Source organism: Condylura cristata, unplaced genomic scaffold (genome assembly GCF_000260355.1).
Source record: "Condylura cristata isolate star-nosed mole 26May11 unplaced genomic scaffold, ConCri1.0 scaffold00027, whole genome shotgun sequence".
Taxonomy (NCBI): Eukaryota; Metazoa; Chordata; class Mammalia; order Eulipotyphla; family Talpidae; genus Condylura; species Condylura cristata.
The window spans coordinates 10,756,631-10,773,933 of NW_004567128.1; the positions used below are offsets into that span (position 1 = coordinate 10,756,631).

General features: G+C 38.8%; 1 protein-coding gene across 1 annotated transcript in view; it reads left to right on the plus strand.

Annotated features, from left to right (window-relative positions):
- ZFX (zinc finger protein, X-linked) overlaps positions 1 to 17,303 on the plus strand; it is a 46,734-nt gene that overhangs the window by 22,235 nt on the left and 7,196 nt on the right. Inside the window, exons 4-5 of the mRNA XM_004689920.2 lie at positions 15,929 to 16,078; positions 16,299 to 16,442. Coding sequence (XP_004689977.1) covers positions 15,929 to 16,078; positions 16,299 to 16,442 — 294 coding nt within the window. The remainder of the gene's footprint in view (positions 1 to 15,928; positions 16,079 to 16,298; positions 16,443 to 17,303) is intronic.

Below are 17,303 nucleotides of genomic sequence, written 5' to 3' on the forward strand. Positions count from 1 at the left end.
GGCTCTTAATTCAAAGGACTTTTTTTTTTCTTTGACTAAGGAACGGTTTTGCTCAGGAATTGAACTCATGCGGAAGCGGCTTTAGATTATCAGTGCTGTGCTTTAACCCGCTGCGCCACCAGGGAGGGCCTCAAGTTGTTTCTTACTTCTCCTTTAATCTGAGACAACTGCCAGACACCCCCAGTTTCTTTGCAGTTGTCTTCACTCTCCTGAAGTTTCACTTGGAAGCTGGATGGACAGTCAAGATTCTATTTGTTTAAAGGTCAGTTTATACAATAGGGAAACTTGGAAGAGATTTGGTGATGATGCATCAGCCTTACAACAGCTGCAGGAAGTGCCTCTGATACAAACATTATCAGCAAGATGTCACTTTAGATCATACTGACCTCCGCATATCTTATAATTAGAACATTTAGGATAGAAGATGGGCTGGAGTTAGGGGTTCTTTATATTCTTAGATTCAACTTTTTAAGTGTTGAAGTAATTTTTTTTTGTAATGGCTTTTTAATCATAACATACAATTCAGTGGTTTTTTTTTTTTTTTTTATTTAAAGATTTATTTATTTGTACATACAGAACTGGGGTACAGGCCAGAGACTCAGGGGCAGTGAGAGACTTCACCAGAGACAGAGTGGGGAGCAGAACAGGCAGATCAACGAAGTACACTGCTGAGGGGAGCAGTGGGTGGGTCAGGAGAGGTCTGCCACGCCATGTCGTCTCCTCTGGGGCAGGCGGGGATCGAACTCATGCGGAAGTGGCTTTAGCTTCTCAGTGCAGTGCTTTAACCCGCTGCGCCACCAGGGAGGGCCACAATTCAGTGGTTCTTAATAAATTCATTAATTTGTGCAACTGTCATCACATTCAATTTTGGAAAATTTTCATCGCCCCAAGGAGAAACCCTGTGTCCTTTAGCTGTCATGCCCATCAACCTTCTCCATCCCTTCCAACTCTAAGCAACCTCTAATCTACTTTCTATCTTTATGGATTGGCTTTTCTGGACATTTTGTGCGAATGGAGACCTATAATATGTGGTCTTTTATGACTGACTTCTTTTATATTTACAAGGTTCATCCATATTGCACATGTATCAGTACTTCATTCCTTTTAATTACTGAATTAATATTTAGTCAATATACATCTATACATTTTAGTTCATGCATCAATGGATGGGCATTTGGGTTATTTCTACTTTTTGACTGTTAAGACTATAATACTAATATGGGCGGAGAGGGGGGTGTTTTAGTTAATTCATTATAGCAAAAACTACCCAGACAGCTTCCAAACATTACTGCATTATTTTTCTACCTAAAAGAATGTTAATTTTCAAATTTATGTTTACATGAGAAAAGAAGCCATATATAAGCTATAATTTTTACTTTTTGCCTATGTTTACTTTTCCTGTGTTTCCTTTATTCAGCCATTATTAAGCCAGCGATGAGCTAGGAACCTTGCTAGCAGTTAAACAGAAAAAAATGCTTGTCTTTTTAGAGTTTATAGTCATAGAGGGAATGCAAACACAAATAAACAATTACAGCTGAGTGTGAAAAGATGCAACTTGATATGCAGTGTATTTATTTTCGTTCTATTTTTTTTAAAAAAATTTATTTATACATATAAGAACTGGGCCAAAATCATAAAAGCCCCTGGATCCACTAAGAAGCATGCTTTACTGTTTAAACGTGGGCTAATGATAAAGGGTTTGAGCAGATTAATAATAATTTAGATTTATAGTTTAAAGAGAGAATCTTCATGTCTGTGTTGAAAGCAAAGTTAAGAGTAAAATCAGAAACAGAAACTACAGTAAGGAGGCTTAGTCCAGGTGAGAAACAGATTTTGATCATCAACAGTGTTGGCAGAAACTGTTTTCAGTTACATGTTAGCAAGTAGACTTTGGATTAAATTTAGAATTGAGGAAGAGGAAGGACCCAAAGTTCCCTCCATGGTTTCCAAAACCATTCCCAGAGCAGTACACGCTGACTTGCTGACGATCTGCTCTAGGGTTGTTGCATACACCTATACCCTGGACACTGTAGTATGGATGGCACCCCTGCAGATGTCAGGGCTTGAGCCTACTAGTTTCAGTCTGTTGGCTCCCAGTTAAGCACAATTTTGTTCATAGTAGACATTCAGTAAGTAGATTAGTTCATGGAATGGATGAGTAAAGTCCTGTGTTTAATGCATAAACTTAGAGGATCAGTGCAATTGAGTGATTTATTATTTATTTATTCCATGGATGTGGCAAAATATTTATTTGTCCCTTTGTTCTATGAGCTGGTGGTTAGATGTGTATGTATCTTACCATTATTTTTATATATACATCCTATCACTTTTGTGTTTTAAACCATTTGTTGGTAAGCCATTGAATAAAATTGTGGAATTTTAAAATTACACACCCACATAGGAGCATTTCTGAAATGTGAGAAAAGTCTTATTTACTGAACTAAGGATGTTTTAGAGAATATGTATTGGACAGGCTTCAAGGTTATTTCTGAGAAAATTCAAAAAGGTTTCTGTTCATACGTCTAAATGTATTATCTTCATTGTAGGTACTCTGAAGTTTATTTAGAAATCAACACTAAAGTTAATGAGTTTAGAGTTTTCAGTATACTGTTCAATCTGAGCATTAGATTTACACCAGGAATAAAGTACTCAAGTAAGGCAAAGATGGTATAGTCTTCCCCTCTGCACTACACAAGAAAGCTGGGCTTAAGAAGTCTACATCTTAAAGGTCTTCACAAGCAATTGGAGCTTTAGCTTGGGCTTGTGACTCTTACTTGCTGTTAATCTGCTTAAGACTAAGACCTGCTCATAGGACAGCATACCTTTGAACAGATCTGTGATTACTTTCTGAGACAGAGGGGCTTGGGAAGGGAAGAGAGGGTTGGGGGTGCGAGACCATGCCTTTCCTTTCAGGGTCTTGTAGAAACAATGTGGTGCATGGAGACAGTGCCTACACTTAGTCAGCTAGCCTTCCGTCTGGATGCCAGCCCTGCTTCTCACTAGCTGTATCAGTTTGCACAAGGTACTGGTTTGTCTGGCCTTCATTTCCTTATTTGTGAGATGGCAGTAATACCACCTGACTTCAGGGTGGTTGTGAGAGTTAGTGATCAGGAGTCCAGCAGGTATCCAGTACAGAGCCTGCCTTTCAGGAACTGCTAGCTGTTCTTAGCATTGTGGTCTTTATGTCGGTGGCATTGGGCTAGCAAGAATAATTCTGGATGGAGGAGCTTCACTGGAGACCTTCTTGTTCCATCAGGATTCTTGGGTAAGGGCAGGCATTGGTTAGATTATAATAGTCTTTCCTTTTACCCTTGAATTTGCAGTGTTAAAAAGTCAGTTCTTGGTTAACTATGTTTGGTTTGCTAGGTTTTTAGACTAGTACAATTTGGCAGGCTCCTTTCATTCATTATATCTCTGATTGACACTATGCTAGATATCACTGACTTTTAGGACAGGCACTTGAATGACTGCAATCCTTTAATTCTTTGTCTGCAGAATGGCACTAATTCATTAAACCTTTGCATTTTTCCAGGGCAGTTTCATAGATTAAAGAAGATAAGATAGTAACTGAGTTTTGGGTATCTTTTATAGACTATAGAATAAAAATAAGGTGAAATTTTAAACCCAAAAAGAGGGTTTCTGAGGAGGAAGATATAAGAGAGGGAAGTCTAAAGAAGAATTTTAAGTGTGATTTATCTTCTAAGAACATTTGCCTCAAAGGCAGAATGCTCTCTGCAAGCCACTTAGTTCTTTAGGTGCTTCTATTTCACATCTGTAAAGTGGAGATAAACATCTAGATCATGGGGTTGTTGTCACCCATTTCATGGTAGAATATAGGAATCCCTTACCGCAGTGCCTGAGACATAGCCGTCGCTCATAAACTCAGGTGTCCTTAATAGTGTCTGTCCATAGTGTCTGCACCTTTGCATAGCAGCCTGCCCACATGGAAACCCGTAGATGTCAAATAATAGTTTCTCTTCTAGTTTTTCAGTTGACAGGGTTTAGGGCTTGGAGTATTAAAAGAAAGCATGAGATGATTGGGTAGTTAGACTCTTGCACTCAGAGTAAGTTAGGATGGCTCTTAATTCAAAGGACTTTTTTTTTTCTTTGTCAGCAATACTGAGAGTACAAAAACCAGTTTCCCTTCACATCGGGGAATCTTGTTAAATATTCATGTATTCCTCTTGAAGTGACTTACTTAGGATGTAAAAATCTTCTCTGTTTTTATTTCTAATTAGCCAGTTTCAAGATCTTGACAGGTAACTTCTAGTTCTGGAATGCTGGAAGTTAGTGACCGAACTCCTGTCCACTTTGTGGGTACTGATCATAGTCTCATAGATGTCAAACCTAATCAGACTGGAAAGACTATGTGATCCCATTTATGTGACGTGTTCCCAATAGCAGTTGCCTGGGACTTGGGGGAGAGAGAAGTTGGGCCTCAGTGCTGGTTGTTACAGGACTTTCTTTTGGTTAGGGAATAAAATAGTCGTGATGGTATAGTACACATGGTGACTGTATACTAAAACCATTTAACTGTAACTTGGAAATGGGGAATTTTAAGTTATGTGATTTATATCTCCAGAATGACAGTAGTAAAAACGATGTGGACCAAGCAGTAATACCTTAGAGCCCTCAGTGTTAACGTTTCTGTTTAAAACTGAAGTGCCTAATGTAGTTTTACCTTTTAAGCAGTTATTTACTGACTGCATGAAACGTCCCCCAGTATCATGGGTGATTTTTTTTTTTAAAGATTTATTTATTTATTCGTACAGAACTGGGGTACATGCCAGAGATGCAGAGGGTGAGAGGATTCACCAGAGATAGAGTGGGGAGCAGAACAGGCAGATCGATGAAGTACACTGCTGAGGGGAGCAGCGGGCAGGTCAGAAGAGGTCTGTGGGCGGATCAGAAGAGGTTTGCCTCACCATGTGGATCTCCTCCAGGGCAGGCGGGGATCGAACTCATGCAGAAGTGGCTTTAGCTTCTTAGTGCTGCGCTTTAACCTGCTGCGCCACCAGGGAGGGCCCCTCATGGGTGATGTTTTAAGGAGAGGTGATGGTTGCGGAATTATGCCAAACGCTTTATTTTTCTTACCATTTTTACATGGTGGTGAAATACAAATCACCAATTTTAAGTCCATAGCTCAGTGGCATTGTTGCATTCACACTGTTGTGCAACCATTACCAACATCACCCTCCACAACTCTTCATCTTGCACAATCAAAGTTGTACCTGTAACAACTTAGCCTCCCCCTCCACCCATCACCATTTTATTTTCTGTCTATAGCTGCCACTACTCGAAATGCCTTACATTGGTGGAATCACACAATAGTTATCTTTCTGTGACTGAATTATTTCACTTAGCATCATATCTTCAGGACTTGCCCATGGTGTAGCCTGTATCAAAAACTTCATTCCTTTTTAAGCTGAGTAATATTCCATTATGTGGATCTACCACATACTGCTCCTCCAGAGTTTTATTGTAAAGCAGTAATCCTTTGCCTTACCTACTCCTTGCTTCCCTTCCCTCTCTCCCCATATAACTATTTCTCTTTAGTGGCACTTATAGTATTTTAAATAATGGACTTTCTTAATTTAAAAAAATTTTTGTTTTATATATTCATTCTTGACTTTCTACTGTGATAGATGTCGATTTTTATTCTAGCCTCCTTTCCCCACAACTGCTTAGGATAGTTATGATACATTTTTTTATTTTACTTTTCAAAAATTGAGTCATATGTTAATATCTTTATTTCCTGTTCCATCATATGGACAGTGTTCCTTAACTCCTGCTTTTTAAGATAAGGATATTAATATTCTTATCCTCCTTCCTTTAAGTTGTTCTACCTGCCTTCCAACCTGTTTGTGTTTTGTTGTTGAAGCTACATTACATTCTGTAACCATTAGTCTTCCAGTCAAGTTGAAACTCAGTATGCAGTGCTTACATTATTTTGATTGAGAATCTATTGTTTGCAGCATAATTATTGATCACTTTGATTATATTTATGTATAAAGCTTTTTTCCCTCCTAGAAATGTAATTGCCTTTTGCTCTATTTCTAAGAAAGATGCCCCTCTAAAAATTTTTTTTTTCTAAAGATTTCTTTATGCATACAGAATTGGGGTACAGGCCAGAGGTGCAAGGGCAGTGAGAGGATTCACCAGAGATAGTAGGGAGCAGAATAGACAGATCAACGAAGTACACTGCTGAGGGGAGCAGTGAGCGAGACAGGAGAGGTCTGCTGCGCCATGTAGGTCACCTCCAAGGTGGGGATTGAACTCTCACTGAAGCAGCTGCAGTTAGCTTTTAGTGCTGTGTCCTAACCCATTGCACCACCCAAGCTTCTTTCTTTATGCTCCCTCAGAAGTTGCTTTCTAGGCTTATTGTAATAGACTTTTTTCCTGAAATTTTCCTTTTCTTACTTCCTGAGATTTGTCATTTTCTGGATACCTGTGCCACCTTTTTTTCTTGAATTACCCCCTTATTTTACTAGACCACATAATAAAATGACTTCCTAAGGAATATAAATTTGTTTCTAAGAATATTTTTATTCTACCTTAAACTCAGTTGACAGTTTGGTGGGGCACAGAATTCTAAATTGAAATTAATTTTCCCTTAGAATTTGTGTTAACATGTTTGTCTTCCTGCATTCAGTGGAAGACAATTTAGGAGCCTGTTGCCATTTTGATTCACATTCCTCCGTAGGTACTGCTTTTATTTGGAAAAGCTTTAAAGCTCTTCTTTTTTCAGATCCTGCTGATCTGCATCTTATGTTAGTGCCTAATTAGGTGTCTTTTTTCATACATTGTGTTCTTGTGCACGGTAAATTGTTTGAGGATGCATGTTCTTTAGCTTTCTGAAAGAAAAACAGCAACAGTCAATCGCAGCAGTTTTCTAAGCCTGTGCATTCCAGTATGGTGGTTACTAAGCGACATGTGGTAACTAGATTTAAGTTTCACAAAAATGAAATGATTTAAAAAAAAGATACAAAAGTTATTATGGATAACATAGATACAGGAGACAGGCAAAGGACATACAAATACGGAATTCCAGAAGAAGAGAATAACCAATGAATTAGAAGTATATTTGTAATAAAGAAATTTCCTGAAATACAGACTCCTTCTTATTCCAGTGTCTTAAATGAATGATGAAAGAACCAAGTCATAAGCATGGTGATGTTGAGTGAACTTTAGGGATAAAGTATTGTAGGGGCATCCAAGCAAACATACACTGGGCTGAAACAGTAGAACTATGTCTGCAAAGTTCTGAGAAACTATAACCTAAGAACTTTATATCCAGCCATTTTGTTCCTCAAGTTAAAGCCATCAGACTAACATTTTCAGATATTCAGGAACTATAGTATCTATTAACCATTCTTTACAGTTCTATTTTTAATGAATCTAGCAGACCAAAGGATCAATTTATAAAACTCTAGAATGGGGAAACAGTAATAAAAAGATCCTCGGAGTAAGTATTGAATTAATTTAATATAAAACTATAAAATATTTGGCAAGGGAAGGTATGTAAACTCTGTTATCTTTCCACATCTTTCATAGCAGGGTGACAATAGATAGCAGCTTTATTTATCTATTTTTATTATGGCAACATAGGTTTACAATGCTGTATATTAAATTTGAGGTGTAGGAATGGAGCTTCCATGTGACCCAGCAATCCCACTCCTAGGTATCTACCCAAAAGACACAAAGACACAAAAACACTGATTCAAAAATATACCTTCACCCCCATGTTTAGTGCTGCTTTATTTACAATTGGAAAGATATGGAAACAACCCAAATGCCCAAAAGTGGATGACTGGATTAAAAAGATGTGGTACATACACACAGTGGAATATTACTCAGAAACCAAAAAAAAAAAAAGAAGAAAAACATGCCTTTTGCAGCAATATGGATGGAGCTGGGAAAGATCATGCTTAGTGAAATAAGTCAGAAAGAAAAGGAAAAATACCAGATGGTCTCACTCATAACAGGAGTATAACAGACCAAGCGAGGAAAAATAAATAAATAAAAAAAATAAACAGCTATATACCAGAGACATTTTATGGGGGTGGAGTAGGTAATGGGATCAGAAAAAGTGGGGGGAGGGAAATGCACTGGACTATGGTGATGGCACACAGGTGATTTAGTGATGGGAAGTCCATGGGGATTACAACTGAGATGGAAAAATGCACAAAAGGATGTAAAAATAAACTTACATTAATTGCCCTCCCTGGTGGCGCAATGGGTTAAAGCACAGTACTGAGAAGCTAAAGCCACTTCCGCATGAGTTCGATCCCCGCCTGCCCCGGAGGTGACCACATGGCATGGCAGACCTCTCCTGACCCGCCCGCTGCTCCCCTCAGCAGTGTACTTCGTCGATCTGCCTGTTCTGCTCCCCACTCTGTCTCTGGTGAAGCCTCTTACCGCCCCTGAGCCTCTGGCCTGTACCCCAGTTCTGTATGCACAAATAAATAAATCTTTTTTAAAAAAATAAAATAAACTTACATTATTAAAAATATTTTTTGAGGTGTAGGTTCACACTTCTTCAGTTATTTGTTACCACACCAGACCTACCACCACGGCAACCATAACCCTCCCATAATCCATTGGACCCCCTTTCCTTCTACCTGTGGTAACTTCAGTTCTACAGTCAAGTTTTCTAGTGTTTGTTTTGGTTTGGTTTGGTTTCTCTGTACCACATAGAATGAAACCATCCAGTATATGTCCTGCTGACTTATTTTGCTTAACATAAATTTCTGTTGTCAAATGGCAACATCCATCCTTTTTAACAGCTGTGTAGTGTTCTGGGGTGTGTTTGTGTGTGTGTGTATGCGCGTGCGCACGCGTGCCTGTGTACATGCACGTACGCACATGTCACACTTATTTATCCATTCATCTGTTATTGGTCACTTAGGTTTTCTCCATAACCAGGCTATTGTAAATAGGACTGTTTTGTATATAGTGTACTTGTAGATGTACACATACAAACATCCCTTCAAGTTAGTTTTTTGTATTCTTTAAATTTATAGTCTAGAAAAGTAGAATTGCTGGATCTTTTTTTTAATAATAGTTTATTTTTACATCATTTTGTCCCTTTTTCCCAGTTGTAATCCCCGTGGACTTCCCATCACCAAATCACCCGTGTGCCATCACCATAGTCCAGTGCACTTCCCTCCCCCCACTGTTTCTGATCCCATTACCCACTCCACCCCCATAAAATGTCTCTGGTATATAGTTGATTATTATTATTATTATTATTATTATTATTATCTCGCCTGGTCTGTTATACTCCTGCTATGAGTGAAACTATCCGGTATTTTTCCTTTTCTTTCTGGCTTATTTCATTGAGCATGATCTTTTCCAGCTCTATCCATGTTGCTGTAAAAGGCCTGTGTTTATTTTTTTTGGTTGCTGAGTAATATTCCATTGTGTATATGTACTACATCTTTTTAACTCAGTCATCCACTTTTGGGCATTTGGGTTGTTTCCATGTTTTTCCAATTGTAAATACGGATTTTTTTTTTTTAAAGATCTCTATTTATGCATACAAGAACTGTGTGCATGCCAGAGGTGTGGGGGAGGGAGATGGGGCATGAGAAGATTCACCGGAGACAGAGTCAGGAGCAGAACAGACAGATCTACTGAAATACACTGCTGAGGCAGCTGGAGAGATAGGAGAGGTCTGCTGTGCCCTGTGAGTCAAACTTATTCTGCTGTGGCTGGTGATAGCTTGATAATGTTGAGACTTTAACCCCTGCACAGCCAGGGAGGCCTGAATTGCTGGATCTCATAGTAGATCTACTTTTAATATTTTGAGAATGGATATTGTTTTTAATATGGATTCATGTATTATAAACAAAATATGACTTAACAAATTCATAATAGTTCTTGTCTTTAGAGGTTTAAGAACTAATAAATATTTACTTCAAGATCAGCATTCATATATTTAACAAACAAATGTATGCTTTTTTTTTTTTAAGATTATTTATGTGTACAGACACGGATACAGGTCAGAGTTGTGGGGAGGGGTGAAAGGGTTCACCAGAGACAGAATGGGGAGCATAACAGGTGGATTGATGAAGTATACTGCTGAGGGGAGCAACAGGTGAGACAGGAGAGGTCTGCTGCACCATGTGGGTCAGCTCCCTGGTGGAAGATTGAACTTACTCTGAAGTGACTGCTCAGTGGCTAGCTTTGCAGTGCTGTGTTTTAACCCAGTGCGCCACCAGGGAGGGCCCTATATGCTTATTCTGTTAAATAATGTTTGCACTTGGGGATACATCAGTGAACAAAGCTGATGAAAGTGCCTTTCCCTTGCGGATATATTAGAAGTATGCAGGCATAAATTAGTGATACAGTGCAAGTGGGAACAGAGACTTAATTTGGAGATGTCTAATAGATATCAAACACATGTGAATCTGAACTTGGTAGATTGGGCTTGAGTAGAGATGTCAAGGTGGGAGTTGGCATATAGATGAGATTTTAGCTGTGAAACAAATGAGATTCACCAGAGTGATTATCGATATAGTGTTTTCAACGGTCAGAGACAGAAGGAAGCTCTTGCAGGACTGAGGAGTTGGGCACCCAGTGAGAGAGGAGGAGACAAGGAGACTGGGTCCTTGAGCAAGTGAGGAAAGTGAATCTCAGTGGAAGGTGCAGCCAGAAGTAGTCATCAGAAGGCTCAGCACTGGAGACTATAGAAATGGAGGTGGTGGAGAAATGGAATCAAGAGTTTTTGTTTGTTTTAAAGTGGGTGATAGAGTAGCTGGTTTGTGTGCTGATGAAACGGATTCAGTCAAGGGAAGTTTGGTGGGAAGAAGAAGAGTAAGAGGGTCTGGAGCAATAAAAAGTAGGCAGACACAGCAAGAACACAGATGGTTTGTCTGGCCTGGTTAGTGACTGGTAGATAGCTAAGTGTTTCTTTCAGTTCTCAGTGGGTAAGAAGTAGTAACATCATCAACTGAGAATGAGGACAGGAAAGTGACTTTAGAGGTCTGAGGAGAAAGTGAAAAATGGTGGAAGTAGCAGGTAAGGTCCACTTCTGGTTGAGTCATGAATTTAAATTGAAACTGTGTGTGTCCAAACAGATTTAGCTGCGTAGAGGAAAATTGCATTTAGCCAAGTTTGTGGTTCTGCCAAAGCAGTGTGATGAAATGAAAAGAGGGGGTAGGGCAAGGAACTGGAGAGCAGTGGGATGGAATTGACCATAAAATTAAAGTTGATTTGTTGATCAGTTCAAATAAATTCTAATAGACTAATTTTTGTCTTTAAAAGGCATGTTATCATGAAAAAAAAAAAAGCTCATTCTGTCCTTTTATTTATAAATAGGATAGAGGTATATCTGAATAATGACTTATAAATTCTATTGATAGTTTCAGGTTGTGACTTCTTTTTATACAGATAAAATTATTTTTTCCTAGTAATAAGCCATGTAACATGTATATGGGGGGGGTGTGTGTGTGTATGTGTGTTTAAGCAAAGTTGAAGGAGCATAAAGGAGTGGAAATAAACACACATGTTTAAGTTCAGGGCACATGGGCTAGTCTGGGGCTGCCAGGGAAGAGAGACTGGAGGCAGAAGGCAGTTTGTCTGGTCAATTGCTGTTCTGTGTGCAGTGCATGTTTTACTTGGTAGAACGATGGGTCAGTGTTCTGTGCTGGCGTAAGGCAAGTGAGTGTTTTAGGAAAGATGGCTAAAGGCAGTGTCTAGGGGTGTTTGGTGGTAACCTGGAGACAGATCAAATATTAAGGATGTCTCTTTTTATGATGTTAATTTTGACAAAATGCAAGTCATTACAAATACCATGTAGCTTGACAGAATTATAATAAGAGTTATCTAGAAGTTTAGCTAGGTGAGAATAGCAAAACAATATAACATCACCTATTTTATGAGCCTGTCATGAGTAGTAAATGATAATTTTTTTAAAGACTAGTCCTCCTGCATGGTGTGTAGTCAGTAAATGTTCTTATAAATCTTATCATGAAGACCATCACTCCTTATTACGCAGATTTTTCATGAAATGTTCTTCGCTCAGTTTTGCTGATTTTTAATTAGATCACATTCCTTAAACAGTTATTTGACACGGTATACATTCCCACCCCAATATTTCTTTTCCAGAAACTACTGAGTCTACTGAAATATTAATGAGCTCTATTTTTAGACACCATGACGTCTATTAGCATTGCAATTTTTAGCCTTCAGGGAATTTTACTGAAGGTGTCTTAAAGCAGTGTAATGTATACCTATATGATACTATAGTTTTGCTTTACTAATGAGATTGTAAGTCAAATTTTTATTTTACTTTTGAAATTTAAAGCTGGATGAGTTATAAAGAATCTTATGTAAAGCTTGGAAATGGATGCCAATTTATTTTAAAAGAGACAGTAAAACATTATTTACTCATAATGTGGAATTTCTGGTTGTTGGGGTTATTGGTTTTTTGGGTTTTTTTAAACCAAATTTTGTATAGTGGATATATATTTAATTTAAAAACCAAAAGATACAAATAAGGGTCTAGATTGTAAAGACAAACACATCACCTTCTCTCCCACCCCTCATTTTACTAGTTCACTGACTTTGGGCAAGTCACATACCATCTCAGGGGTCTTTATTTTATTATCTGCAAAAGGTGAGAATCAAATGAAATAAAAGTACATAGAAATGCTAAGGAAATTGCAAAATGCCATGAAAATGGCAGTTATTATTAGAAGTAGTCTTAATTTCCAGAAATTATGCTCTTCTATTTTGGAGAGACTTATTCTAAAGCTCTAGTTCTTCATTACTATATTAGAAGAAGGCTCTTATGCAAAAATCATACTTTTGATGACTCAGTTTTATCAAAACCTTTGTCTGTTTTTAGAAATTTATTTTTAATGGTAGCTTTAACATCACAGTAAAATTTTAAGTACTTAACAGTATCATCCAAGTTTTATTTTAAAACAAATAATTTCTGCAATATTTCATATATTCACAATAATTTCTGAGGTTGAGTCAGTGGGGCACATTTTCAAGGTGAAAATTTGAAGGTGAATTCTACTTTAGCCTAATACAGAATAGTTTCATTGGGTTCATTTAAGCCTGTAGATTTGAAATGTTTTTTTTTCACACATGTATGAAAACAGAGAGTTCTTTTATTTCAAGTTACAGTTAAATACCTGACATTTTGCAAGCTCCAAAATGATTAGATTTTCCAGCATCAGAGGTTTTATCTTGTGAGTACCAACCAACCAACGTAGGCGAAAACAGCTAGACTGACCTTGTTCTTTGTAAACACAAGGACATTTGATTTTCCAGTATCTGTTAGAATCAGTTTTAACAAACCTTGCCAAAAGAGGCCAAGCGTCATCAACAATATCAAACTGTTCAGAAATGAATTCTCTGAAGTTGTGACAGACTTATTCAGGACTCTCCTGCTAATTTTGAGAGCTTCATCCTTCTCATGCTACTTCAATTTGAAATTCCAAAGCTATCTTTAAGGAAATAAAATTGGCTCGATCAGCTTGATTTGTGATAAAAATATTTAACTTTGAAAAAAGTTTAAGTACACATCAGGCTAGAATAAGACTATAATGCCAGTTCTTCCCCCTACAAACAATTTTTATAAACCACAGTTAAGGTACTTGAATTTAGGTAGGTATATTCAGAGTTCAGAGACCTCTATTTGTTTTTTTAAACCACAAAAAATTTAACCAGCTGTTCCTTTGCATCTTCATGTCGTTAGCTTGTCCTGGATCAGCTCATTTTCTATAGCTTCTCTAGCTCTTAACCTTGCCTGCCATTCTCTCACTAGTAACCACAGCGGTCACCCCTTGTTTCATACCTATGGTTGAAGCCACCAGTCATCAAGTCTTAAATTTCTGTATTGCAACCTTCTCCCCTTCCCTATAAATAATATAACTGTATTCTCATCCAGGTTTACCTACTCAAATCTTGGAAGGATAGCAAGTTTCTCCTCCTGTTTAACAAATATATCTTCATCTTTGTGCCTAGTTTCATCTTCCTCCTTTTCCTCTGAGATCTTGACCCAGGAATGTCACCATGCCCTCTGGCTTCAGCCTCTTATTTTCTACTATATATTTTTTCTCATAGATTCTGTATACTTGAGTCTTTTTTAACTAGAAAAGTCTGTTCTCTGCAGCCCATTGTAGTCACTGCTCTCTTGTTTTCCATTTTTAAATTCAATTTCTTGAAGAAATTCATACTTTTCTGTTGAATCCTAAACCCACTTTGGTCTGACCCATACAGCTTCACCATACCACTTTTCATCAGGAACATGAGCGACTTCTGGATACAACAGTCAGTGTAGACATTTCCTCCTGCTGCATTATTGCCATAGCCTTGTTAGTGCTATTAGAACTTTTAACGCCCTAACTTCCCTTTTCTACCATCCTCTCCTTTCTCACTTTCCTTTGTGAACTCTTGTCACTCACTCACACTCTGACATTCCCAAGGATTCCCTCAGCCTACTTTCTTCTCACACTGCAGATTCTCACCGTGTGGTCTCAAGGCTCAGTTAACACAGGGTTGATAGTGCCCAAATCTGTGTCAGCCTTCAATTTTAGGGCTTGAATATTGGGCAGCTGAATTCACATCTCAGTCATTCATTGAGTCATTGCTTCATTCGTATTCTGAGCATATACTCTCATTGGACTCTGTCTTGGAAGACTGAATGATGAAAATACAGGTTCCACTTTGTCAATGTGAAAGATTGTGGGGGGACAGAGGAGTACCCAAATAGTGACAATACAGTGAACTGTATACTCTGAGAAGAACCAACAGTGGGTGTCCTGAGCACAATGATAGGAACAGTTGCTCAGCCTGGGGGCTTTTAGGGTTGTTAGCTTCTCAGACTGTCTATTAATTTACTAAACTTATAGAAGAAATCCTTTTCTTCATTCTCTTTTAAACTTTTCTTCTCCAGTAATTCAATCACCTAAATCAGAAACCACATAGTTACCTTGGCTCCATGGTCACATTCAGTTTTTTTAAGTTTTATTTATTTATGCTTACAGAACTGAGGTACAAGCCAGAGGTCCAGGGGCAGTGAGAAGTTTCACCAGAGACAGAGTGGGGAGCAGAACAAGCAGATTAATGAAGTGCATTGCTGAGGGGAGTAGCAGGCGAGACAGGAGAGGTGTGCCAACACCATGTGGGTCACCTTCGGTGCCAGGGATCGAACTCACACTGAAGTGGCTGTGGCTCGCTTGCAGGGCTGCGTCCTAACCCATTGCGCCACCAGGGAGGGCCCCCACATTCAGTTTTTAAGCAGACACCAAGTCCTGCTCATTTCGACCTCAAGGTAGAACTCAGCCCTTTGGCCTGTCTGTGTCATCTCTGTCCTGATGTGATGCCTTCTCATTTGTTGCCTGCATTATTGCAGTAGACTCACAAGTGGGATCTCTGCTTTATGTCTTGATCACTTTGGATTTACTTTTCTCAAAGGCAGAAGGATATTGTAGCAAAAATGACAAAGATCTTTGTCAAGCACTGCTTGAAAGTTTCTGATTACCTACAGCAGAGGTTGTTCTCAAACCTCTGATCAGAATCCCTGGGGACAGGAGTATCCCCATCTAGCTGTATATATATTAGGCTCCGCTCCTGGAGATTCTGATTCTGTAAAATGGATGTGCTGGGGCGTGTGCTTTTGAGTTCCTAAGAGATTTTTAACACCTGTCCAGATTTAGAAACTACTGACTTACTTGGATCAAGTCTCAGTCCCTCTACTTGGTGTACCAAGACCCTCTGTCACTTGACTTAAGCTTAGTAGTCAGCCACACTCTACCATAGTCTTCGTGTCTACTTGTGTAAGTAAAATCATTTTATGGAAATCAAGTTAGAGGTCATACTAGTAAAAAAAACAAAAGCTTTCTGCAGTCAATAACTTTTACTTAAGTATGTACTATAATTATTAGTAATAGGGTTCTTGCCTTTTTAGTGGATGATGCTGGGAAAATCGAGCATGATGGTTCCTCTGGAATGACCATGGACACAGAGTCAGAAATCGATCCTTGTAAAGTGGATGGCACTTGCCCTGAAGTCATCAAGGTGTACATTTTTAAAGCTGACCCTGGAGAAGATGACTTAGGTAAGAGGAAACCTTCAGTGTATTGCACATCCTGATGTAATTGCTTTAATCTGATTGCTTTCAGGTGGCTTAGATTGAGAACATATGAAATCTTTTCTGAAGATAATTTTTAAGCAGGGATTCCAATGTAGCAGTGGAAAAGTATGTAAAGTGTATTAAGTGAAACAGATAGAAATGAAGTTTTCACATAAATTCTTGGAGCTATCGTTTTCCCTGCTAGGCGGCACAGTAGACATTGTGGAGAGTGAGCCTGAGAATGACCACGGAGTTGAGTTACTTGACCAGAACAGCAGTATTCGTGTGCCAAGGGAAAAGATGGTTTATATGACTGTCAACGACTCTCAACAAGAAGATGAAGATTTAAGTAAGTAGGTGGCCTTTTTGTGGGAGAAAATTTTATGTTCCTGTAGGGTTTTTTTTTTAAAGATTTATTTTATTTGTACATACAGAACTGGGGTACAGGCCAGAGGCTCAGAGGGTGAGAGGCTTCACCAGAGACAGAGTGGGGAGCAGAACAGGCAGATCGACAAAGTACACTGCTGAGGGGAGCAGCGGGCAGGTCATGTGGTCACCTCCGGGGCGGGCGGGGATCGAACTCATATGGAAGTGGCTTTAGCTTCTTAGTACTGTGCTTTAACCCGCTGCGCCACCAGGGAGGGCCCTAATATAGGCAGTATTGGAAAGAAACAAGCATTATTACAGATTATTATGCAGTTATAGTCCATGGGAAACATTAGTGACTCTTTATGCTTAGAATGTTGCTTTGAAAACAGATAGTGATGTCCTCTTTGGTGGCGCAAGGGTTAGGATGCAGTACTCAGTACTGCAAGCTGGTCACAACTGCTTCAGTACAAGTTCAGTCCCCGACCCCGGAGGTGAACACATGGTGCGGCAGACTTCTCCTGACCCACCCGCTGCTCCCCTCAGCTGTGTACTTTCTCAGTCTGCCTGTTCTGCTCCCCACTCTCTCTGGTGAAGCCTGTCACTCACTGCCCCTGCACCTCTGGCTTGTACCCCAGTTATGTTTACATAAATAAATAAATCTTTTTCTTTTTAAAAAAAACAGATCATGAAAGCCAAGAAATGAATGATTTGTTCAACAAGTATTTATTGAATGCTTACTGTAAAAAAGCTATGTTTTAGATCTATAACACTGAACTTGCTTTCTATATATCTGTAAACCGAGTATAAAAGTAAAATATATTCTCGTGATCTCTGTAAACCC